This window comes from Mytilus galloprovincialis, chromosome 3, assembly GCF_965363235.1.
Source record: "Mytilus galloprovincialis chromosome 3, xbMytGall1.hap1.1, whole genome shotgun sequence".
Taxonomy (NCBI): Eukaryota; Metazoa; Mollusca; class Bivalvia; order Mytilida; family Mytilidae; genus Mytilus; species Mytilus galloprovincialis.
Window position 1 is genome coordinate 61595898 of NC_134840.1, and position 26008 is coordinate 61621905.

Genomic DNA, 26008 nt, shown 5'->3' on the forward strand with positions numbered 1-26008 from the left:
TGTCAAAACTGCATGCAAGTACTCCTTAGTTCATTTATGTTTATCATTTTGCTTAATTTCTTCTGAAACTTATTCTAATATCAGACTTGGACTTCTATTTAACAGAGCTTTACTGTGTGTTTTTTTTTATTTGACATTGGCTAGAGGTACAGCTGAGGGTTGAGATCTATCAAAATATGTTCAACACTGCCTCAGTTTTGTCAGGAACCTCTAGCCTTTGTTAGTAATGTGTGATTTTTAAGTTTGGTTCATACATATGTTTTGGAGTAATTACGATTGTTGACCATTTCTATAAATTGGTATACATTAATGTTTTGGGGTCAGCCAAAGCATGCCTCTGTGTGCTGGCTTTTCTCGCGACATTGGTGACTTTTGTGGCTGTGGGGTGTTTTCGGCTCTTTGGTTTGATTGTTGCCTACATCACATTTCCTGTTTACATTCTCTATTCTAATTCATATTGCATTCAATTAGTTCTGTCATTTGAATTTGACCAATATTTCTCAAAGGTAAATACACTTTCTCATGGAATACTAATGTTGAAATAAGAAACAAAATTAAATAAATGCCTGTGCTTTAATATGATGCTAATATGTTTCATGAATCAATTTGCAAAATACATCATTAACCAATACACTAAAGTAATGCTTACATCTTTCATGAATTTGTAAAATACATAATTAACAAATATAGTAAAGTAATGATGAAATCACTTGAATAAAATATACTTTGGTTCCAAAAATACAGAAACTATCTACCAATAATAATAACTACAACATCTTCAATAAACATAACAATTGTTGACAAGTACAAATTCATATAACAGTTCAATTCAATGAGGAACAAAAATTACTACATTTGTATTTAAGAATTGAATGCTTCTTTTTGTAAATTTATTGGGGTGTAAAAGCGTTGACCGAAGTACATTTTGTATGAAGCGCGGAAACGCTTCATTCTAAAAATGTACGCACGGTCAACGCTTTTACAACCCTATAAAGTTACAAAAAGAAGCATTCAATACTTATAATTACATTTTTTAGCTATGATCATGAAAACACGAATTTTATATATTTTATTATTTAATTCACCTGTGCACTTTATTGTTGGAGCATGTGTTATCATGAATGAAAAGTTGTATTGAGCAATGCAACTGCTTACAGAATAACACGTGATGTGCAGTTAACCAATCAGAATAAAATATTATAATGAAACATACATCTAATGTAATTATTAAGTAGCAAAACCACAGAACATTAAAATATTTCAATGACAGACTGTTAATACAAAGCACCATTACTTATTAATTAATTTCTAAAAAATATCACACTAGCTACCATCTAAAGTGGATTGTTAAATATGAAATTAATGAAAGGAACAATATATTAGATAAAATTAATGAATGCGTTTTATTTTCTTATTAATACATTCAACATGTTCAAACAAAGAAACGAAAAGATGAAAAGTTGACGGATGGCTGTTTAACTCCTGGTGGCAAATTAAATGCAATTTAGGATTGGAACATGTCAATGTAATAAAAATATGAACCCTGCCTGTTTTTACTACACTGACATTCTAGATGTACTAGTTAACAAGGTAACCTTACTTTTACATACAATTCTGACAGGGTTCTTTCTCATAAATGCTGCATGCTAAGCAGAGAGCATCAAATATACCAATTTAGATGTTTTTGGTTTTCCTTGAGATTTAAATTGATAATTACATCTCAAGGTTAAGGATTAAAGAAGCATATCTGGTGAATGCAGAATGGCACATTGATTAAACACTGTTTTATTAATGTAACATAACTTGACTAGTAAATACACCCAATTAAATGTCAAATATGATATTATTCAGGCAAGAACATCACACACTGAATGTTTAGTAAAAAATAAACACAATCTGGCTTTTATATGTCACTTCAAATTAAACAAATACTTTTACAAAAACATATATATGAGCATCTTTGATGTACATGATACATGAATGAATAAACATTCAATATTATTTTACTTTGCTTCGAACCAAAAAACAAAATCACTCAATATTAATCAATTGTTAAATGTTGGTACACCAGGGAGGACTCTTTTTTTTATATCTGATATCTGGAAATGCAATTGTATAGGTTCATTACCGATAGCTTAAATCCTGTATGGTGTGAGTGAAATGTTTAAGTACATGTATGTTGATTTGATTATTGCTTTCATCTTTATTTTCAAAAGAAAAAGACATTACTATAAATTCAGAAATTAAAGCTAGATTTTTATTACTGAAAAGAATGTGGTGGGGTGAGAATTGTAATAATAGGTACTCATATTCTGATACTTGGTACAAATATCTGTATGCAGATTTTCAAAAAATCACAATTATTAATGTTGCATTTATGTTATTCTTCGAAAATGGCAATAATAAATGTGCAACAATAATTTTTAAATTTACATTATTTTGAGGATGCAAAAGTTGCCAACATGTATAACACCAAAAGCACTGTTTTTGTCATAAGTTTGATATTATAGATGTTATAGCCTCATCGGTGGTACATGTATAATGCTTTTCTTAAACATATATCTGTTAGCTTGTCTATCATTTAAGATGTCTACAGTCTTCTGGTTTCTGCTGTTTCAGCAATGTTCACTCAAATAAAATCCTTTTGTTAATGTTTTTGCAAGAAGTTTTATTGAATTCCTTTTTAAATGGTTTAGGAGTTCTACTAATAGGGTCAACATTATGAATAATCAAAATGAAATTTCACTTTCAATCATTCGAAGACCTTGTAGATACATAAAATTACTTTGCTTCATGCACATCTTCATATAAAAGGTACTTTACTTTGTGTGATGTTTTATCTATATCAAACAGTTTTGAGGAGCAGCACTTGCAAGGTCAGTTTCATCAGAGAAATCAATGACAAATGAATTATCTCCCCTTCACATTGTTTTGGTTCATGAATATTTTTACAGGTTATATATCTTCAAGCAGACATTTAATTGAAATGATCAACAGTTGAGTAAATATTACACTGAATTTGATTATTTTTTCTTCATGATGTTTGATCACAATTAAGTATATTCGTACAAATCTTTGAACGGTGGCAATATTTGATTGAAAATCATGAACCTCCCCAAAAATTCTACAAAAGCTAAGGCGTTACAAATGTATTGTCCAATAGATTAGTAAACATAATAAAAATGTACCAATTTACTCTTATCAGATTTTTTCCAGACTATTAATCTTATATTTGGTTTATGTAAACATTATTGCATCTCATAGAAAAACCCATGAACATAAAATATAAGAAAAATACAAGCAGATTCATTTTACCTTTGTCAGATTGAATGACCAAAAACTTAGTCATTAGAAACCAGTGAGTGGTGAAAATAATGTTTATTAAATTCTTGAACCAATGCATGAATATATTATAAACTTAGTCCTCTGTGCACGTCAATTTTTTTTCTCTCTGTCTGTTATGATTTAACAAATATGGCAGCTCATTAAATGCTGTGTTTTGAAGCCGAAGTTTACCGATTGTCACCTTATAATAAACAAATAACAAAAAACATGTGTATTGGGCAAGTGTTTAACATGTACAATCCGATAATTGTTTATTTTAATGACAGATTCATGCGTATTGCAATCACCGGATTTTTACGAGGAGGGTTACGCTCGGGTCACTATGCATATGCAAAATATGTCGGCGAATTGCTTCCTGGAAGCAAGCAATTAAGTTATAACATTTCTTCTTAATCATGTTAATAGTACAATTTGGTAAATGTACTTTAAGTTCATCATTTATATTGGTACTGATTTACATTGATTTTTTTTATGAAGGCAAAGAACAATAAATTTAATTATTCAACAAAGTACAAATTTCAAATATTAAAGCTTGTATGACAAAAAATGTATGAAGATTTTTTTAAATCACAAAAGCAGGCATCCCAAAAAATATCCCTGTCCCCTAATCCATGAAAATTGGTTGACATGACATGCATGAGAACATATGAATTCACAGTAATACAAAGATGAAAATATAATACATGAGGAATATTTCAGTCTCTTTTTAAAAAAGACTGACTTGATAGTTTCTTACAAACTGTTGAACATATATTACCAACCACTAGGTCTTGATTTGTAGTTTTCAAGATTTTCACAAAATTACAATTTTGACTTAAAGTGATTGCTAAATAAACATGATCACAACTGTAAACAAGGACAAATTCATATAAGTAACAATTTAATTTAAGGAGAACAAAATGTACACCACAGAACATTAAAAATATTTCCATGTTAATACAAAACACTATTACTTATTAATCAATTTATAAGAATATCACACTAGCTTCTATCTAAAGTGGATTGTTAAATATGAAATTAATGAAAGGAACAATATATTAGATCAAATTAATCAATGCAATTTTATTATTTATTACATTCAACCAAAGATAAAAAAGATGAAGATGTTGATGAAACTAACTTCTGGTGACAAATCAAATGCAATTTAGGATGGGAGCATGTCAATGAAATAAGAATATAAACCTTGCCTTGTCAACTTAAATGAACTAGTTTACAAAGTAACCCTACCAATACACATTATTCTGATAGGATTCTTTCTCTTATATGCTGCATACTAAGCAGAAAAGCTACAAATAAAAATGCAGATATTTTTTTGTTTTCACTCAAGATTTGGATTGAACACATACAGCCCACCTCTCCTCCCCCCACTCCCTTTCCCTCTTTGCATTCCTAGTCAATCAAGATAGGAGTCAAATGCACCTGCAAAAAGTTGTCAACCTAGAGATAGATCCTTTTGGAAAGAATGAAAGTCTTGCCAAACTATTCAAGTTCTGTATAAGTGAACATCCCTTGTATAAGGGGGTGTTGATTTTTAAACCATCACAAGAAAAAGGATAAAAAAAAGCTTATCTGGTGAATGCAGAATGGCACGTTGATTTAACACCGTTTTATTAAGGTTACATAACTTGACTAGCATATAGACCTGATTGAATGTCAAATATGATATTATTCAGGCAAGAACATCACACACTGAATGTTAAGTAAAAAAATAAACACAAACTGGTTTATAGCACTTTAAAATATGACCGGTAACAAATAATAGTTATGCTAATTTATGCGTAGATTGATTGGTGTTTGCAATAAAGTGCCTCACCACAAAAGGCAAGAGCTTATTAAAAATGTATACAATATCAAAGTACTGTTTTCTATTAGAAAAAAGCTCCTTTAATATATTAGGGATTTAAGTTGAAAGTGAAATTTCTTATTTAACAAATAAAATTCAACACTAACCTGACTTAGACTATGTGATGAATATTAAAATAATTTGACTTTTCCCTCAGATTTACAGGTTTAAATATTTTTTCAATTTATTTTAAAAATGAAAAAAAAAATGAAATTGGATACATATACTATCAAATAAATCATACATATTATTAAAGCTAAAATACATCCTTGTAATAATATGAATATCAACAAAGTCAACTCATTCAAATAAAACATGTCACACCACATCTTCCTATATCTATATGTTGATGTACAAATGTAATTGCACAAAGATAGGATCTTCTATAATGCTTGAACAAAGCAGATGGGTTCGTGATTGAATACATTGAACTCAAAAAGTTTTCTATCAAATTATGATCTATACCTTTATAATTAATAGTGTACATGTTTTAACTAAAAAATTCAGCAAGTTATTTTTCTCAGAATCAGAGACATAGATAATATAAACACAATTGTATGTCTCTGATAAAATATGGATCACAATTTGGCATAAATTTATATCTTAATAAAAATATAGGTCTATTGACTCCCATTCACAATTTCTATACACTTTCCAAGAGGTGAAATAATTGTAATTGTTATTTTCTAATTATTTTCAAAATTATAAACATATTAATTTGATATATTATCACAAATATTATAAATATGCTTAATGCCATTTAGATCTTCATAAATATAAAATTATATAATAGGATTACATAACATGCTAATAAGGAATAATATAAATCAAACTGGAGTATATCCCCCTCTCATTAAGAATTAGGAATCACACTGAAATTTGCAAGCATTACTTGGGCATCTGCTTTATTTACAAAACAGATTTTTTTTTTGGTAAATTTTATATTGGGTAAATGATTTAAGGAGAAGTGAATAATATGAACACATTTGGCAATGTTTGGAAAGAACTTAAAATAGACTTGCCATTCATACCAAATATAATTCTAATACTACAGGTAAAATGGTTTTCATTCAGAAAAAAAAAAAAATTTATCATATAGCGTGCATATTTGTCCATATCAATAATATTAAAAAATAAAGAGATGTTGTATGATTGCCAATGAGACAACTATCTACCAAGGTGAAAATAAAGTGGATATAAGCAATAAAAGGCAAAGAAAAACCCTAAATGTATAGCTGGCTAATAATATGTACTTAAGTAAAAAATATCACTTTCACAAAACATGACCAAGTTGAGAGAAATACTGTTTCATTTGATGTTTGTCCAAATATTTTATATAATACACATATTTTAGTTTGAAAATTGATGGGTGAACAAATAATATAAAGCTATAGATTTCATACACTTTGACTGCTTAACAGACTGCACATCTGTAAAAATTACAAAATTATAAAAAATATTAATACTGATCATCTATTCACACCTCAGGTGTAATGTCCCATAAAAAAGTGTTCAAAGATGAAAAAATTATGAGGTTACGTCATAAATGCTGTTTGTAAACAAAGCTCTTAAACCCACAAAAAGAGGACTGACTTTGTAAATATTGCTTTTACCAATACTTGTAAATGCTGTACAGTAATTATCTTTGAAAAATCTAAAAAAAAAAATTGCACTATTTTAAACTAAATTAAGTATTTCAACAAAATAACTTCTCCTTCAAAACAATTCTGTCATGATTAATATGATTGGGAAAACATGATAACCCTTTATTCTTGCATAACTATTGTGCATATGTTACCATATCCCTTCCGCTACTTTGGTGCTTGGGATTTGCAATTTCTCAAGATTGCATCCACTAATGCAAAATATTCAAATTATATCTAAATTAAAACAAGTCATATACAAACATATTGATGAAAACACCAGATCACCATACATCACAATGTTTGTAATGTTTATACATACTGTTACTTAAATTTTATATCTGTCGTGTTTATCCAACTCCAAGATTACAAAATCTTTTTCCATATACTCTGCGTATAAAAGACTAGACTGCTTTTACTGCACATTGAGTATAAAATACTATGAAAAATAATTTTGGTTTTCCTTTTAACTGCTTTTTCTTCTGAACATGACTTCACCCTTTTTCCATGTATTAGTGTCGTATCTATCCATTCCAGGGCCTAGTACAGGGAAAAGTTTATGCTTTTCTAGAAACTGTATTATATCTGTACCAGATTTATTTCCTCTGTGAGATACAAATTCTAACAATATAGCTTCAACTTCAACAGTACTAAAAAATTTATCAGCTCCCTCTAATATTTTCAATTCAAATGTTTCAACATCCATTTTTATAATGACCTTATTATCAAATTTAAATATTTCTAATATATCATCCAATAGAATGGAATCGACTGTATTATCTATGTTTCCTGTGTTAGATGTTATCTTTTTAACAAAAGTTCCACCTACGTTACCACTATAAGTACCTAATGTTACTTTTTCTCTTTGGTTTGATAATGCATTATACACAATTGTCATTCGGTTTTCAAAACCAGCATTGGCTTTCATTGACGCACACAATCTTTCAACATTGCCTTTTAAACAATCAAATGCAATCACTCTTTTACCATGTTTTGCTAATGACAGCGAAAACATTCCTACGTTTGCTCCAATATCAAGAAATGTTGCATCAGGAAATTCGTTGAAAATGACTGCAATTTGCTGGACAAGATCACCTTCCCAATTACCATTCCTTATAATACTACCAGAAACCCATTTATCCTCTTCTTGAGTGTAGACATATATTGGTGTGTTACGATCACGGTTCAAATTTGCCCGCACAAAATTAGATTTTGCTTTGCAAGAAAAATTAGCTTCAGTCCATTGTTGCACAAATGATGATCGTGATATTACTTTCCCTAATGTTTCTTGGTCAGATGTAATTTTTTTGGAATGTGAAAATTCATCTACAGTCTGTGGAATGTTTCTTTTTTCAGTGTCTCTGACTGTTAATTTTTCTTCTTTCTTTGTATTATCTTCTTTTTTCCTCCTCCATGCCACTTCATTTGGCCATGTGGATGTGTCTGCTAACTGTGACGTGGACGGTAGTATTGGTTCCATTCCATATGAGTCAAAAAAATTGCTGATAAAACTCCCACTGGGTTTACCTTTATGAGAAACAAATTCTAATAAGAAATAATGAACTTTTACTGAGTCAAAAAACTTTTTAGCACCGTGTAAAACATTTGCTTCATGTGTTTCAACGTCCATCTTCACAACCACTTCTTTAAGTTCAAAAAGTGGTACTAAGTCATCAAGTAAAATGCTGCTAATAAGGCTGTCTCCACTGGCTGGTTCCTTTATATATGTTCCTCCGACATTGCCTTCGTAAGTTCCTAAAGAAAAATTCTTCCTTTCATTGGAAAGAGCATTATAAACAATAGTCATACGCTTATCAAAATCAGCAGATTTTATTGAATTACAAAGCCTTTCAACATTTCCTTTTAAACAATCTATGCTGATAACAGTTCTCCCTTTACTTGCTACAGCCAATGAAAATACTCCTATGTTGGATCCTATATCTATGAAGACAGCATTGGGAAAGTTGTCCATTTGTACTAAAACTTTATTGACAAGATCCTCTTCCCAAATTCCACCTCGAATAATTCTCCCAGAAACCCACTGATCTTCCTTCATAGTATAAACAAACATAGGTACATTATAGGGACGTCCTAATTTGGTGGAAACAAATCTACTTGTATCAGTAGGACAAAACTTTTCATCTGATGTCCATTTATTTCCAGAGTATGATATGACTTTTCCTAGAGCTTCATTTTTTGAAGTGATTGTAATTTTATTTTTATTTTCAACAACAACTGTTGGAAGAGTTGTTGTAACAGTAGCAGCAACTTTACTTTTACGTAAAAATAATACTTCATTGCCCCATTTTGTATAATCGTTTTTAACGCTATCTGCAACATTTGGTTCCAAGCCATGAGATAGCAAGAAATCAGCAATGAATTTACCACTCTCTTTTTCTCTATGTGCAACAAATTCCATTAATAATGCTTCTACTTTTACTTGTTCAAAAAATTTGTAGCCTCCCTTCAAAACATTAGCTTCAAAAGTTTCTACATCCATTTTTATGACAACTTGATCAAAACTATAAATTTCTAAGAGATCATCAAGGAAAATTGAATTAACCGATTCGGTTCCTTTCTGATGACTTTGTGTCCCCTGCTTTACATAAGTTCCCCCTACATTGCCATGGTACTTGCCCAATGAAACCTTTTCATGTGTGTGAGATAAGGCATTATACACAACTGTCATTTTGTTCGTCAATTTGGCGGCCTTCATTGAAGCACAAAGGCGCATGACATTTCCCTCTAGGCAATCAATTGAAATAACTCTATATCCATGAGCAGCAATAGAGATTGAAAACATTCCAATATTAGCACCAATATCAAGGAACACTGCTTGTGGAAACTTTTTCATGTAATTATGAATTGTACCAACATGACCTCCTTCCCAAGCACCATGGGCTATTATACTTCCAGACACCCATTTATCTTCCTCAGTAGTATATACAAATATAGGTGTGTGAGGAGGGTCCTTTAAATGTGCAAGTACAAAATCGTAGTTTTGATGACATATTTTATGGTCAATTGTCCATCCTTTTTCGTTTCGTGTGATCACTTTTCCAACAGTGTTTTCAGCAGTTAACAATCCAGTTTCAGATGAAATTTGTGATTGTCCTTTAGAATAATCGGATTTTAGAAATGTTGGTTTATCAAAGTAAAATGTATAGAAAACAACAACCAACACCACAATGAAGAAAATACTTGATATCGTCTGTTTTGCTCTTGCCCTCATTTTACATCAATCTGTTGCCTGCAAAACAAAACATAATCTTCAATACTTAAATTATGGTAAAACACAAGAGTTGATACACTTAAATGTCTTGCATGTTAAGCAGTAATGTTTGAATTATATGTACTCTTAATTTCTTAAATTGAGGTCAAGGTCAACCTATTAGACAGAAACTTTACAAAATTAGGCATCTGCATACAAGGTATAAAGCACGAAAAAAAATGTTCACCATTACCACCCCATGAATGCAATCCTGAGGTCTCACTTTTTCCAATAAGGAGTTACAGCAGATTTCAGTCAGTATGTAGCTAATAGCTAATGGTAATATCTTTGGTTAGCTTGCTTGTTAGCTGAACCATGAAGTCATTGTTAGGTAAGGTAAACTTCCCTCCTTTAATAGTAGACTAGCCCAAAAGATAAAAAATCTATCTCTCTGTAGGACTAAGCTACTTTAAAAGGAGGGTAGTATACCTTACCTAACAATGACTTCATGGTTCAGCTAACAAGCAAGCTAACCAAAGATATTACCATTAGCTACATACTGACTGAAATCTGCTGTAAAACTAAATTTTTGTTAAGTTGAGTCTTGAACTTATTTTTATATGTTACTTCCTGATCATTTTTACTGTTAGTTTAGTTTAAACATATTTATATAAAGTGGATTGGGAAACAAGTTATTGCAACTTATGTTAATCCCTTTCCACTTTGTGGGTGTGAGTGCTACAAGGCAGCAGCATTATCCTGCTCGTTTTTTTAAATCTACAAGGGTATATTTCTCTTGCACGTAAAAGAAACCCCTTGTATATTATTACTGTTAACAATGAATCTATCTCTCATATTTTCATGATAAAAGCAATAAATTGGAAAAAAATCATATTTAAAGGGAAAGTCCGTGCTTTTTTACTTATCATCTATATATGTTCATCTTAACATAAAAAATACATTCACAAAGTTTTAGATCTATATTCCTTCTAATAACAGAGAAAATCAAGTATTTGTAACTTTTTTTGTTGACCTATGTGAGTGGGTTGTGATGTTTTAGGCCGATTTGTTGAATTCCGGGAAAAAATAAAATCTGTTAAAGTCTTATTTCTTAATGACTGTTGACAATTAAGATAATTAAAAGCACACAGATGACAGATGGTCGTAGTTATTAACCACACTAAAAGAACGAAAGAAAATGAATATACGTGTACTGTTTTGTATTAATTGAATAAAACTTCATATATAAAATTGTCTAAATGTAAATGTTTTCGAAATAATTTCATAAATTATTGGCTTTTTCATAAAATATCTATTAAAACATTTTTACTGACATTGAACTGAAATATTTCTGTTTTATTTACCACTATTATTTTGATAACAATTTCAATGCAAATTATGTGTGAGCAGAATGTGTTTATTATTTTGTAAATTCATTTTTCTCGGTTTGAGGTCAATTCGTTTACCTTGGGGCAATTTAGCCACAGGTGTGAATTCAAGCATACACAGGTATGAATGTTGTTATTTGGAAAAGATAAACAGAAAGAGTACGTCGTATTTATCTTAAACTAAGACTTAATACACAATGAGAATAAAGAAGAAGAATGTAATATTTCCCAATTTGATAGGGAGATACCATTGTACCGGAATTCCTTAACTTGTATTTAAATCTGGCGATTTTTAAATGCTAATAATCGTAAAAACTATGGCAATTTTAAAGTTTTTATTTGAAAAAAAATACAACATACCACATGCATGATTTTTAATTCATTTGACAATCATTTACACTAATTATTTGTGAAAAGAATACCAATTATCGTTTATTTCATTAACAGATATACATATATACAATATAAAGTCTAAGCTAATACATTATTTTGTTTGAGGATTTTTTAACATGTTTTTTTTAAAATTACTATGATAATATTTGTGCAATGACATGATAGCCGTCATTAATCGAAATTAGTAATACAGTAGTTTTAATAAAAGGTACATGTATATCTTTGTCATGTTTAACTGATATATTGACAATTTCAGAATAGTTCGTCCCTACATCAGTGTTCTTGAAACAATCTTTACTAGTATACATGTAAGTTTCCTGACGTATAAGCGCCATTGAGGATGAGCTCATGAGAAAGCAGACTTATATCCAATATTTAGGTTGATTTATTTCATTGCTTTCAATTTTGAGGTTGTTTTTTTATTTGGGGTGGCTTTTTTAATAACAACGAATATAATTTTTAGCATCCATCATTTCTAAATGAATTTTAAAGAAATACAAAAATATAGAACCATAAAACTGTTACAAAGATAGGAAAAACTAGATGTATCATAACAACATGAATGGCCCTGATTGCAAAAAACTTACGATTTTTATGAGTGGAAATACAGCTAGAATTTTGTACCCAAGGAGTTTAGGACCATTTTGAATTTCAGCTCATTTATATATTTCGGAGTTTAGTATGACGTCCATTAATATTGCTGAACTAGTACACATTTCTGTTTAGGGGCAAGCTGAAGCACGCCTCTGTGTGCTTGATTTTATCTCTGTATTGAAGACCCATTGGTGGCCTTTGGCTGTTTTCTGCACTTTGGTCGGGTTTTTGTCTCTTTGACATGTTCCTCATTTCCATTCTCAATTTTACCATATGATCACAACTATCCGAGTTGGTTCGAAGAAGAAAAATTAACATATTTATCCAAGACTAAAGCATAATTGATTCTTCACGTTCAAAAAGTACATTTTTGATGTATATAATAGTCAACAATTTCCTTTGTTCTACAAAATGTCTAATAACTATAATTTGAATGTACTCTCTGAAACAACCGGTAACAGATGTTTAAAATTTAATAATTATATTATAAAATCATTAACTTGTTGAATGCCTAAATATAGATGTGAATCGTGCGGATTAACCGATACAATCATTCCAACTATTGGAGAATAAACTATCGGTACAAAAAATATGAAATTAGCTTACAGGCATAGATTACCTTAGCTGTATTTGGCAAAACTTTTAGGAATTTTGGTCCTCAATGCTCTTCAACTTTGTACTTTATTTGGCCTTTTTTAACTTTTTTTGATTTGAGCGTCACTGATGAGTCTTTTGTAGACGAAACGCTTGTCTGGCGTTTATACTAAATTTAGTCCTGGTATCTATGATGAGTTTATTTACACATGTAATTCAAATCACTTGATTTATTGCCAAATCATTAAATTGACAGCTGCTTATCAAAAAAGAATTAAGGGGGCTCGCGGGTCTAAATCATTTTTTATTTTTTTAAATATAGGATTTTGCTATTTTTTTTCTATAAATAATCTTTATCCTATACTTAATGGAAAAATTAAATAAAAATATGGGGCCACCATTCATTTAAGCTCACATCTGCCTTTGAAAGAAGCATGCATTTTTGAAAAAAAATGGCATTTTTTCACCAAAGGGAGATAATTTGGAGCTTTTTCAATGATATAAACATTTTTAAAGTCATTTGGGGCCAAAACGAATTGATTTTTTTGGTTGATTTTTGTACAGTATCATAAAGTAACAACTAAGTGTAATAAATAAAATTTGTAATGAAAAAACAAATGTTTCTATTTTTGCTGATTTTTTTGTACCCTCAAACCTCCTTAAGCTAGAAATTTTTAAGAAGTTGTTAGCTAGAAATTTATAAGAAGTTGTAAACTATGGAAAAATGGTAGACTATTTAAACTCTCCACTACAGAAACATCAGTTTTCAAACCTTTTTTTTCACAATCATGTTTTCCATCATATCAAGACGGGGATCTTCCTTATTTTAGTCCGACCTTGGTTTATAGGTTTCTACTGATTGATTGATTGATTAGTGTATAACACTACTTTCAACACTATTGTGCTATTTTGTAGCAGAAAGTATTTATTGGCAGAGAAAGCAAGAGTGCCTGCAGAGAACCATAATCTTCTGAAGGAAAACTAACAATCTCATTCAATTAAGATTGTAGTCAAGTGTATACAGGTTTCTAAAAAGGCAATTATGCAGTTGGACAAATACATGCTCTGGATTCACTCAGTAAGTACAGCAACCTGAGGAATCTAAATCAATATCAGTTCTTTAAGGTTCACTTAAAGGAATTATCAAATATGGCAGTGTCTTCTTCTCTTGTGTACAGACAAAACTAGTGTATCCAAGAAAGTTTAAAGGCCCTACTGGACCTAGATATTTATAGGTTATATGCATTTTGTGTTTCAGAATATTAAAAACTTACCTGGATTTTGATGTTCATTATTTTTTAAGTCATACAGTCCGCACTTAATGATGACTTCTTGCCATATGTCTGTCGATACATCAATATCAACAAGTTTTTTATCAATAAGGGCAGATCCAAAATACAAGTTTTTAATAGGGTAGATCAAAAATAAATATTGATCTCAATTTCTAGTCTGCATTCAAAACAACTTTCAGTGTAAACACCATTTTTTACTTATATGACTCTTTAAATAAGGCATTTCTAACATAGCAAGAATTGATTTCAATAACTTGTTTGTATTGTAGGTTTTTCGTTTTAAGATTGGCCTTCTAAATTAGAAGTTATTGTGCAAAAATACTTGAGTGTGAACAGACAAACAAAGAAAGTAAAAATGAAAAATGGGGTACAATACTAGTATACATGTACAACATATAAGAAGCTTTTTCATGTAAATTGTTGACACACACAATATTGGATACTTATATTAGTTTTAAAATTACTTTAGTTAAGAAGCTTACAAGAACAAAATAAAATCTTTACCCTTGAAAAGCCATGATTTGCTAAAGGATATCCAAAATCATAATTTGGACAGAAAACCAAACAAAACTAGGAGGTGGTATGGTATCACTGCAGACAATTGTACCCCCTAATAAAACAATTATTGAATGTGATTGGTGATTGCTTTACACCAAGTTAACACAAAAGCTTATATTGTGGCAAGATATGGCAAGATCCATGATCTGTCAACAAAACAAGTCACCAAAAAAAATCTGATAAAATCATTTTTTATGGAACCTTGTTCTGAATGAAATATTTGACACTGAATTCAAAGCTAACAACAATCAATCAAAATTGCAATAGGGATTGTTCTCAAACCATGCAGAGTGGGATATATTTATACCAAAGGAAGGGGAAGCTGTCATTTTCATGAATCTTTATTTATATTTTATAATAGTCCCTATAAGTGTTTATGCTTCAAGACTTTCTTTAAATATAAAATCTATTCCCTCGAGCTAAATCTCTCCATTTACAAACCATACCTACACAAATATATCATCATGATCAGTATCATTCCTATGTTACATGTTTATACTATCTACAAATTCAAAAGGGTTCAAATATGAAGGCCATTAGTCTTTTAATAGTATACTGATAACATTTACACCATAAAATTTGTATTACTTTTGGGCTTCAGTTACAAATGTATGTACAGCTTGTCACTAATATAATATTGTGTAAAATTTCTGGGTTTTTTTCATGAAAGTGAGAAAAAAATATTGCCCCACAACCCTAAAATATCCATTTATTTTTTTTAAGACATGCATTTCAAACGTAACTCTTAAACAGTCTTTTCATCTCAAATTCTAGTTTTAATTAACCTTTTTTTAGTAGAACACTAATTTCTCCACATAATGTTATGTTTTGTGTGAAAAAGCCAGTCAAGAAAAAACTGTGGTAAAAATATAATTATTCATTGAAGAATCTCAAACACAAGAAAACAAATTTAAACCTATCTTTAATTTTCAATAACTTTAATATATTGTCAACTAAAAAATGTATATATGGAAAAAGACAGAAGCAGCAAATAATAATTTTTAGGTGTTTGGTTTGACCCAGCTTGGGATATAACTCATATATATATATATATATATATATATATATATATATATATATATATATATATAATTTAGTCCTGATATCTATGATGAGTTTATATACATATAACTCATGCCCTACAACAGCTGAGGTAAGCAAGCTAACACAGACAATGAAGATGGTTGATTTACTATATGGATCAACTGTAATAAATATGATAAGAGCTTAAACAAATCTTTTAAAAATATATTTAAAAATTTCAAAAGTGAACTACATGTAAGCACAGTGGCGGATCCAGAAATTTTTACATTTATAAGTTGGGACCCACAGACTGCCTAAGAGGGAGCCCACACTAGTCATGCTTTAGTGATTCCCTAAATAATCAACCAAATTAATCGGTGCATTACGTTTGCGCGCATTACCATTACATTTGCGCGCAAAAATCATTACGTTTGCGTGCAGCTTTTCATTACATTTGCGCGCATTTTTTTGGCAGGTAAACTCAGGTCAAATCAGGTCATAATGCTTATTTATCTATTAATTTGTTCAATTATTTATAAGTATAAGTACCCCATCCGTTACTCTTAGTATGTTGTATGTTGTTAGTCTTAGTATGTTGTCTCTTTGACACATTCCCCATTTCCATTCTTAATGTTATCATAAAGTATTCAATCATATAAAAAAGAAGATGTGGTATGATTGCCAATGAGACAACTATCCACAAAAGACCAAAATGACACAGACATTAACAACTATAGGTCACCGTACGGCCTTCAACAATGAGCAAAGCCCATACGTGGCCTGGTACTTTTACATCCCGACACAAAAAGATGCAATGAACAGATCTGAGAGTACTAGCAGTTATCTGACAGCTAGTTTAAAGCCACTAACAACTAATAAAAAAATCATGCATCTAAGACTGAACTATCAATCCGTACACATCCAACATCCAATGGATTTAGTGTAAAGACGTTATAAACAGCCAGAGAAAAACATGACCTTGTGCAATACCAAGTTACAGGTATCGACAGATTGTATATCCATGAATATGTATATGTATATAACATACTAGTAATATTTAGTTAGCTTTTAATTTATTGATAACAAAATCAATATTTATACCAATAAAAAAACAATATTCAATGATCTTATTACAGTGTTGAATAGGTAACCTTTTAGAATAAGTTTATTTAAAGGAGCAACAAGTTTACATGGATCATTTCTAAATTTCCAGGCACGGTTAACAATCAGTATTTTTTTAGGGAAAATACAGGTAATCATGCTTATTTATCTATTAATTTGTTCAATTATTTACAAGTATTAGTACCCCTTCCTTTAGTATATTATTAAGTCTCATAAGGCAGGGAAAAAAGAGATAAAACCGCAGATTTTTTTTCGATTTTCAGACACAATTCAATAAGTCAAAGGTGTATGCAAAGTTTTAAGAAAATCCGTCAGACATAGCCCATTCATATATTGTAACTTGACCTCAAGCTTTAACAGAGTTTTTACTTGCTTTTAGAATTCAATATGAACAGTATATAATTTGACTGATAAACAAACTATTTTTAAAATTAATAATTGATTAATATGAAAATACAAAAAAATATATAGTTATTTATAACTTAATATAACTTTTATTTATATTTTTACCTGAGATTACCTGTAAAATAAATGCGTGCAAATGTAATCAAAAGCTGCGCGCAAAGGGAAAATATTTTAATCCCCAAATGCGCACAAACGTAGTGCGCCCAAATCAATATCCCCTCAACTGGCTTCTAATACAGCTGCAAGAAAATTGGCAACAAAGCACACATGGTTTATAATGTAACTTTAAGATACCTTGGTGAATGTTTTGTAGTGTATTTTAATCCTTATACTGTATATATGTCATGGTAAAAAGGTCCCAACTTCAACATCAATGATCATACTACATGTATCTATTGTTGTCCCATTATCTTCTTGTCAATAAATTCATCCAGATGTAGTGCCATTGTTTATAATACCTGAAAAATATAATATCTGTTAAATACAACCATATACATTCAAATGAAGTATCATTGAAATATTTAATTACTACAACAGTTTAATCCAACAATGACTTGAAATCATTACGTAATGGTGCAATGACCTTGAAAATTTTGTCACATTTCAAGATTTACAAATAAGATACTTCTATAACAATTTATCCAACCCTGACTTCAAATCAATAAGACACAAGATTTGACTTTAATTTTTTTTTTTTATATATATATTTCAAGATTTGAATAATAGATGTGGCTTTAAGAAACTTGACACAAAAAACCCACGAGATGTGTAAGACATATCTATACAGGTCTTTTTCATGTATACTACTCTTTAACAATAATTTGTTCAGTTCTTTGTAGGAATGCTGTAGTATCGGTATCATGTTGCATATGGTCCGAGTACACAGTTATTTCGTAGTGCATTTCTTTTAGACAATAAATGAAAATAAAAAAAATCCCACCTGCGCTTTCTTATTAATATTTTTACAGTGTGTTGTACTGCTTTTGGGACAAATTATATCAAAATTATAGAAAACTTCATCAGCTCTAACTCAAAATATGGACAATTTTATGTTAAGGGGGTCTTGAAATCTTTTGACAGCTTCCGAAGTGCTAATTTTTTACCTTTTTCAGCTGGACCTAATCACTACTTTACATTAATATTTATGACCCAAATTTTTTTACAGTGCCATTTCACCCTCCTACTTGCTATATGAGGAATAAAACATGGAGAAATAAATTAGGAAGGGGTATAACAAAAATTGGCAAGTAACACACTGTCCACACTAAGGACTATATTCGTGGACAACGATAATCAAAGGACGATAACTGTGTACTCGGACCTAATGAAATAATAAAATCACTATATTAAAGTCAATAATTGATGTAAGTCACACTTGGAAACCTCACAATTAACTAAATGTCCGAGACCTTTTTCAAATTTCTTCATTGTATATTTTTGAATAGGTCAATACTCAGCTCTCAAAGGAAGGATGGATTTATGATTTAAGGGTGAAATCACACAAGATAAAATTGAGAATGGAAATGGGGAATGTGTCAAAGAGACAACAACCCGACCATAGAAAAAAAAAACAACAGCAGAAGGTCACCAACAGGTCTTCAATGTAGCGAGAAATTCCCGCACCCGGAGGGCATCTCTTCCTGAGGTTTATAGTGAAATTAAAATACATGTACCAAGTCATCTTGCTAAACTAAAATATCAGTGAGGGTCTGGATGGGGTGTACAGAATAATGGGCGAAAAAGTGCAGAATAATGGTCTAAAAAATAAAGAATACAGAAAATAGACCCCCAAAAAATAAAGAATAAAATATAACAGGGTGGTTAAATGTACAGAACAAAGTGCAATGGTGTGGCCAAATACATTGAATGGAGAAAAATGGTCTAAAAATTAAAATAAAGAAATGATAGACTCCATCCAGACCCTCTTAAATGATGAAAGGCATTATTGGTAAATTACATCATTTTTATGGATGGATTTCTAACAATTGTTTGGTTATGTTATTTACCTGCATCAACATTGACTTTTTATGAGGTTGATACAATGATTTACCAACCCCTGAGATATTACATTCACCAAGGTCAATGGTTGAAGGTTAATGTCATATCTCTACACCCTCTAGGGTTGATAAATCATTGTATCAACTGAATTCAAAAGTCAATACTTGTTTTACTATATGACTTTTTAATCCTTCTCCAATTTTCTAGTATTTGCTCAAGATACTTTTAAGGTAGCACAATACAAAGATTTTTCATCCCCAATCAGACAACTTTAAACTGATGTAATTCCAGGCCATAATAAATAATAGGTTTGTTTGCCCAAACGCTACCTACCCAGAAAAAAGCTGCCTACTCAAATTCTTTTATTGTCCTGATTTGAAGAAGTTTTTTTTTAATCAAATAGGCATGAAGACTAATAAACATCTGATACTTCAATTTCTTTTTCTGAAAAAAAAAAGAAAATGCCTACCTACCTACCCACTGTCTCAACCTTTGGGTAGGGTTTGGGCAAACCAAAATATTTTTAAGTGTGGCCCCACTCATCTTTCTTTAAATTTTATAAATGAGGTACCAAAAGAAAGAAGAAGGATTAATCTTTCAAATTGTGATAATTTCATTATGACATAATTATTACATAATTAATTGTTATGTAATAAGTTGCCATGTTGTGATGTCCATACGTGAATGAATTTAGCTTCTTTGTTATTCATAGCATCCCAAAATATTTTATCTATAGATTCTCGCACAACACAGTTTGACCTCCAAAACCGTGTCTCAGATTTTTCCTATTGTATTTCATTCTCTCATAAACCTTAAATGAAGTAAGTTTGCAACATCAATTCATAAGAGACCACTAAATTCAATTGGGTATAAAATTTGTTCTATTGATGTTTTTGGAAATCTGAGACACAGTTTTGGAGGTCAAGCTGTGTTGTACAAGAATCTATAAAATATTTTGGGTTGCTATGAAGAACAAAGACGCTAAATTCATTCAAGTGTGGACATCACAATATAGCAAATCATTACATAATAATTAATTATGTAATAATTATGTCATAATGAAATTATCACAATTTGAAAGATCAATCTTTCTTCTTTTTTTCGGTACCTCATTTATAAAATATAGAGATGGATGAAATGAATTACATCAGTTTAAAGTTGTTTGATTGGGAGTGAAAAAATCTTTGTATTGTGCTACCTTAAATCTGCTCTTGATCTACTTTTGCAGTTGATAATTTTCAGTAGTTGAAATATTCAATAAACAGATAAAGTTTACAAAAATATCAATATTTAGGTACAAGATGCTCACGGTTCCAAATCTTATATTGACCTCTCATGATTTCTACCGCGGTGATTATAATTTTAATAATCAGACTTCAATTACATTATAAATTGTCCATTGAAGATGAAAACATACATTTAATAACATTATTTTATTAAATGACAAAATTACCATGATAAATATGGAAACATGACTTATTAAACTACATGTAATGTTTATCAATGATAAAATCCTGTCAATTATACTTGATAACTGCATTTAAAAATTCCACGTTTCAAAACCTGATTGTTTCCAACTTTAACAATAAGTTAAGTGTGAACTTTGACCGAGTCATCAGGTATATTGTCTCATTCTGTCCTTATCACTGTAAATTTCTTCCTTCATTTTATATTTGTATATTTGACAACACTTGTAGTACAAGATCATCAATATTAAAACAATATAGAAGATTTGACATTTGAACATGGATTTTTTTTATGAAATAAATAAAATGAGTGAAATAAAAAAAAAAATCTGGTTGCATAAACACTTGCAATTTATACTGATGTTAAGTTTTGACTTTTTAATAATTGATATCTGTAGTATCTGAAATTTTATTTTAAGTTCAGTTGGACAGCTTCAAACCAAGGTTTGCAGGAAAACAAACTGCTGAGTTACTAGCATTTTAAACATGACAATGTACATAATAGAATATAAATAGATACCGGGATTGAATTTCTGTATTTGCGCCAGACTCGCATTTCATCTACAAAAGACTCATCAGTGACGTCAATCAAAATAAGTTAAAAAGGACAAAAAAAGTATAAACTTGGGAGAGTATCTAGGACCAAAAATTCCAAAAAGTTTTGTCAAATAAAGCTAAAGAATTCTATTCCTGAGGTAGAAAAGCTTTAATAAAATTCATTGACAACCTTGATATAGACCATTGGTTTTCCCGTTTGAATGGTTTTACACAAGTAACTTTTTGGGCCCTTTATAGCTTGGTGTTCAGTGTACATGTGAGCCTAGGGTCCGTGTTGAAGACCATACCTTGACCTATAATGGTTTACTATCATGACTATTATAAATTGTGACTTGGATGGAGAGTTGTCTCATACCATATCTTCCTATATCTATATACATTTTTTTTGTATTATGAAATCTATGAAATTTTACAAAAAGTATGCTTTTACAATGTAGATGAAAAATATATATATACAACAAATGAAAATGCACTTAAAATGTGTACTCAATTCAATATTTACATACATTTGTATTGTGGATTAAACTCTAAATCCCCTCAAAAATATTTTCTTTTTCTGGGAACCTTTGTAACTATATAATAAAAAAACTTTACCTGGAATTTGACTGCAGTAGCCTTGATTGATTTTTACGACCTGTTCATATATAATCTCATTGGTAATATATGTGTTAATCATTCTTAAGTACACAAATTAAATTTCAGGGAAATTCCAGGCATTAGACATCACAGTTTGGACTATTGATTACAGGTTACATCTGTGACAATTGCCTCCTGGACAGACGATCTCTCAAAAACATGGGAGTTTAGAAAATAATCTGAATATATGCCATTTTTAACACTGATCAAAGGTTAGAGTCACAAAGGTTTTCACAGTATTCCTGTAGGTAACCTATTAAGCACATATTTGCAACAATATTATTCTTATGTTGTTTTGATGTTTTTCTATTTTTAATCAACTCATTTATATCTGCTATACATATAGATGATAAGACCACTTTTTCCCCTTTGAAACAGTTTTCTGGGTGCCAAGAAGGTTTCATCTCTACAAGTATACATGTACATCTAACCGGATTCATTAGAAGTTATAAGATACTCCAAAGAGCCTGAATATGCTTAATTTGCACACCTGACATTTTGAAATTTATTTTCACCATTATCATTTTCATTGCAATTTTTCATAGCTTATTTTAAGATCTTATCTAGCAGATCAATGTTTGTTTGCTATTTCTAATTTTCTATGCATGTATTATGTCCGTTAGTGTTTGAGATATTATTTTTTTTTCCAGTTTATATAAATTTAGTCCTGATATCTATGATGAGTTTATATACATGCACATATAGACTAAGTCAAAAATGTTCCTTAAAGAGCAATTGAATAACTTCTTAACGACTCTAAAAGATGGTTTCTGATATATTAATATTTATGTAGTGCATATGATATATGCCTTAGGCTTTAAATCTTCATAAAACACGACCAAGTATGGTCTAACCCATACCTGTCTAGCTATCTGTTAATTAGTTCTAGCCCAAAAAGAGAAAAAAAACTCCAACTTGGCTAAATGATAAAATCATGAACTTTTGAATACAACCAATAACATGAATAATGTGCATTTGAAATTTGAAATAAAAAAAAAATGGAGTCATACATGTAACAATATTATAAAATATAAATCAAGACTGTTTTTTTAATTTTGTATTAAGTTTCAGTTCTATATATAGCATGTTTATATATATATAACCATGTATACAGTATACATCTACCATCTAGCAGTCTGATGAAAAAATGGCCTTCTTTTACTTTCGGAGTCACTATACATTTTATACTTTTAAAAGGGCAGGGGCAGGGCTTCCAAAATGGTCCTATTTTCCGGAAAAACTCCAAAAAGTTATATAAATGACTTGTTGTGCCAGGGCTGAAACGGTCATTTTAATATAATTTAGAAAAAAAAAACGGATTTTACCATAGTTCATAAAAAAAAAAAATGAAATTTATTTGATTTTTTTACCCAACCTTTTGCCTTAAACAGCAACATATTTCTGGTCATATAAGCTGATAAGTGACATGATTAAGAATTACAATCAAAACAAACCCTACTATAATACCGTCTCATTACAATCAAAATTGATCAGTTCTCCAACAGCTGATTTTACCTGTTAAGGCGACAGTTACATGAGTTAACTTTCAGTATTTTGTAGCAGACATTGATTGGTCTAGTATTGAGGAGATAACTGTATTTGTATTTTATTTTTAAGCTCAGACAGCATCAATTGGTGAATTGATGGTCGCAAACTAAGTTTACTGGCGACCCTTTAACGGGCAATTTGTGACCATCAAATCACCAATTGATGCCGTCGGAGCTTAAAATACAATATTGTTTTCTCTAATTTTTGTGCTACATGTATTTTCACATTTCCTGACCGGTGTGAGAAATATATTTTGATTATGACGTCTAAATGTTTTGTTTTCTTCTGAATTTTCCTATTGTGACCTTATGAAAAAAGGCAACCATGCCTGATGACGTCGCATATAAAGAACACAATTTCTGAAAATCTTTGAAAAAGAAGGATAAAAATCATTAGAGAAACAGATTCCTACACTATAACTCGTGTATTAAGATATTTCTCCACTCTCGATAGTTAAATTTTAGTTATTTAAAGAGCTCGGCAAGCCTCACGCTTTTAATAATAAAATTTAACTGTCTCAAGTGGGGAGATATCATAATACACTTGTTGCAGTGTAGGAATCTATATATCTCCATTCATATGAAACCGATAGAAAACAACGTTAAAACATGTATTTAAAATCTTTCATAGATCGTCTGCATTTGCACATCCGTTCCACAGCATCAATTGTTAATTGTTGCCATGAAAATTAGTGACATTATCCAATCAAAATGAACGTTAAACTTTGTTGCATTATAATCATGATAATAATAGTTAGGCAGCAACCATTTGATTTTCTGGGGGGGGCTATGGTTTTTTTTGGAGAAAAAAATAATTTGTTTTTGATTCTGAGAAAAAAAAATTGTTTGTTTCACCCTCAGCTGCCACTATATGTAATGCTAAAATTGAAAGAAAAAAATTGTTTTCGACTTGTCGCGAAAAAAATAGATTGTTTTTCGCCGCAGGCGAAAAAAAAAATTTGTCCAGAAAAAAAAACCATAGCCCCCCCCCCAGAAAATCAAATGGTGGCTGCCTTATTTTCTGAAATTTCAGCGGTTTGTATCTAATTAATTTTGTTAACAAGATTCAGATTACCAGAAAACATATGTAAATATTATTGGACGTCAGAGCTTGTCCCATATGGTCAGAGACCACAATTATTTCGTAGTGCATTTCTTTTAGAACATAAATGAAAATTAAAAAAATCCCACCTGTGCTTTCTCAATTAAATTTTTACAGTGTGTTGTACTACTTTTGGGACATATTATATCAAAATTATAGAAAAACTTCTTCCGCTCAACTCAAAATATGGACAATTTTATGTTTAGGGCGTCTTGAAATCTTTTGACAGCTTCCGAAGTGCTAATTTTTAACCTTTTTCAGCTGGACCAAATCAGTACTTTCCTTTAAAATTCTGGACCCAAATTTTTTTTACAGTGTAATTTCACCCCCCTTCTTGCAATTTGAGGCATAAAACATGGAGAAATAAATTTGGAAGGGGTATAAAAAACATTGGCAAGTAACCCACTGTCAACACTAGGGACTATATTCGTGAACAACGAAAATCAAGGGACAACAATTGTGGTCTCGGACCATATCATAAAGAGAATATTTGCCTGTCCAAAAATGGATGAGACGCTAAGTTGCTTCTGAACCCACTGACAGCCTTGGCTCCATATAAATAGTGCATCATTTGTTCAAGAGATTTACACTTAGATTGCTAGTCAGAGAGTAATCCCACGGCCCCAGCTAAGTCAGCTTGTCTGGCAAAACAGCCGTTTGACCTAAGAGTAATCATTGGTAATGTCAGACTAGGTCGAGCCCACATGCACTTGTTTCTATCCATTGGAAGGGGGACTATCCATATAATATATTTACATGGATAGTACACCTTCCAAATTATGGATAGATACAAGTGCCTGTGGTCGAGCCGGTTCCTCCCAAATTATTTTAACCACGTCAACGACGACGTAAACACCGCTTTTCACCCATTATTATTCAAAAGAGCTTACAATCATTTTATATATATTTAAAGCATTATTATTTGAAACCATATATTTTTGTATGGGCAAACTTATACTATAGAATGACAATGACAAAATAAAATTTACCATACACTCTGCAGCGAACAGTCTGCTTGGTTGTTTTTTAATCGCAGTTGTCTTCCTTGTAAAATCGGGTTTCTCCAAATTCAGGTCAACTACTCCCGACTCGACCCGAAATATACTAGTACTACTTCTAGGGTCTAACATATCAGTGTCTCACATAGTTGTCCCGAAATATTCGTGTTCCCCGTATATTTATATATTTTTTTTATTAGACTAATTTGCAGGAACGATAATTAACAACCCTCTTGGTGCGGAGCGAAATTTCAGAACACTGTCCAGTAGCTATAGTCTCAACCAGAACTTA

The 26008-nt window shown here is 30.6% G+C and overlaps 1 protein-coding gene across 3 annotated transcripts in view; it reads right to left on the minus strand.

Moving 5' to 3' along the window:
• Positions 1-554: 554 nt before the first annotated feature.
• Positions 555-26008, minus strand: part of LOC143068559 (uncharacterized) — a 29798-nt gene continuing 4344 nt past the window's right edge. Inside the window, exons 1-3 of one of the 3 annotated variants that reach the window (XM_076242714.1) lie at positions 25708-25792; positions 17706-17869; positions 555-10081 (exon numbers count right to left, since the gene is read on the minus strand). In XM_076242714.1, the coding sequence (XP_076098829.1) occupies positions 7298-10063 (2766 nt within the window). In that variant the 5' untranslated portion in view covers positions 10064-10081; positions 17706-17869; positions 25708-25792 and the 3' untranslated portion in view covers positions 555-7297. Of the gene's footprint in view, positions 10082-17705; positions 17870-25707; positions 25793-26008 lie in introns of those variants that run through there. The other 2 variants (XM_076242716.1, XM_076242715.1) reach the window with 2 other exon arrangements.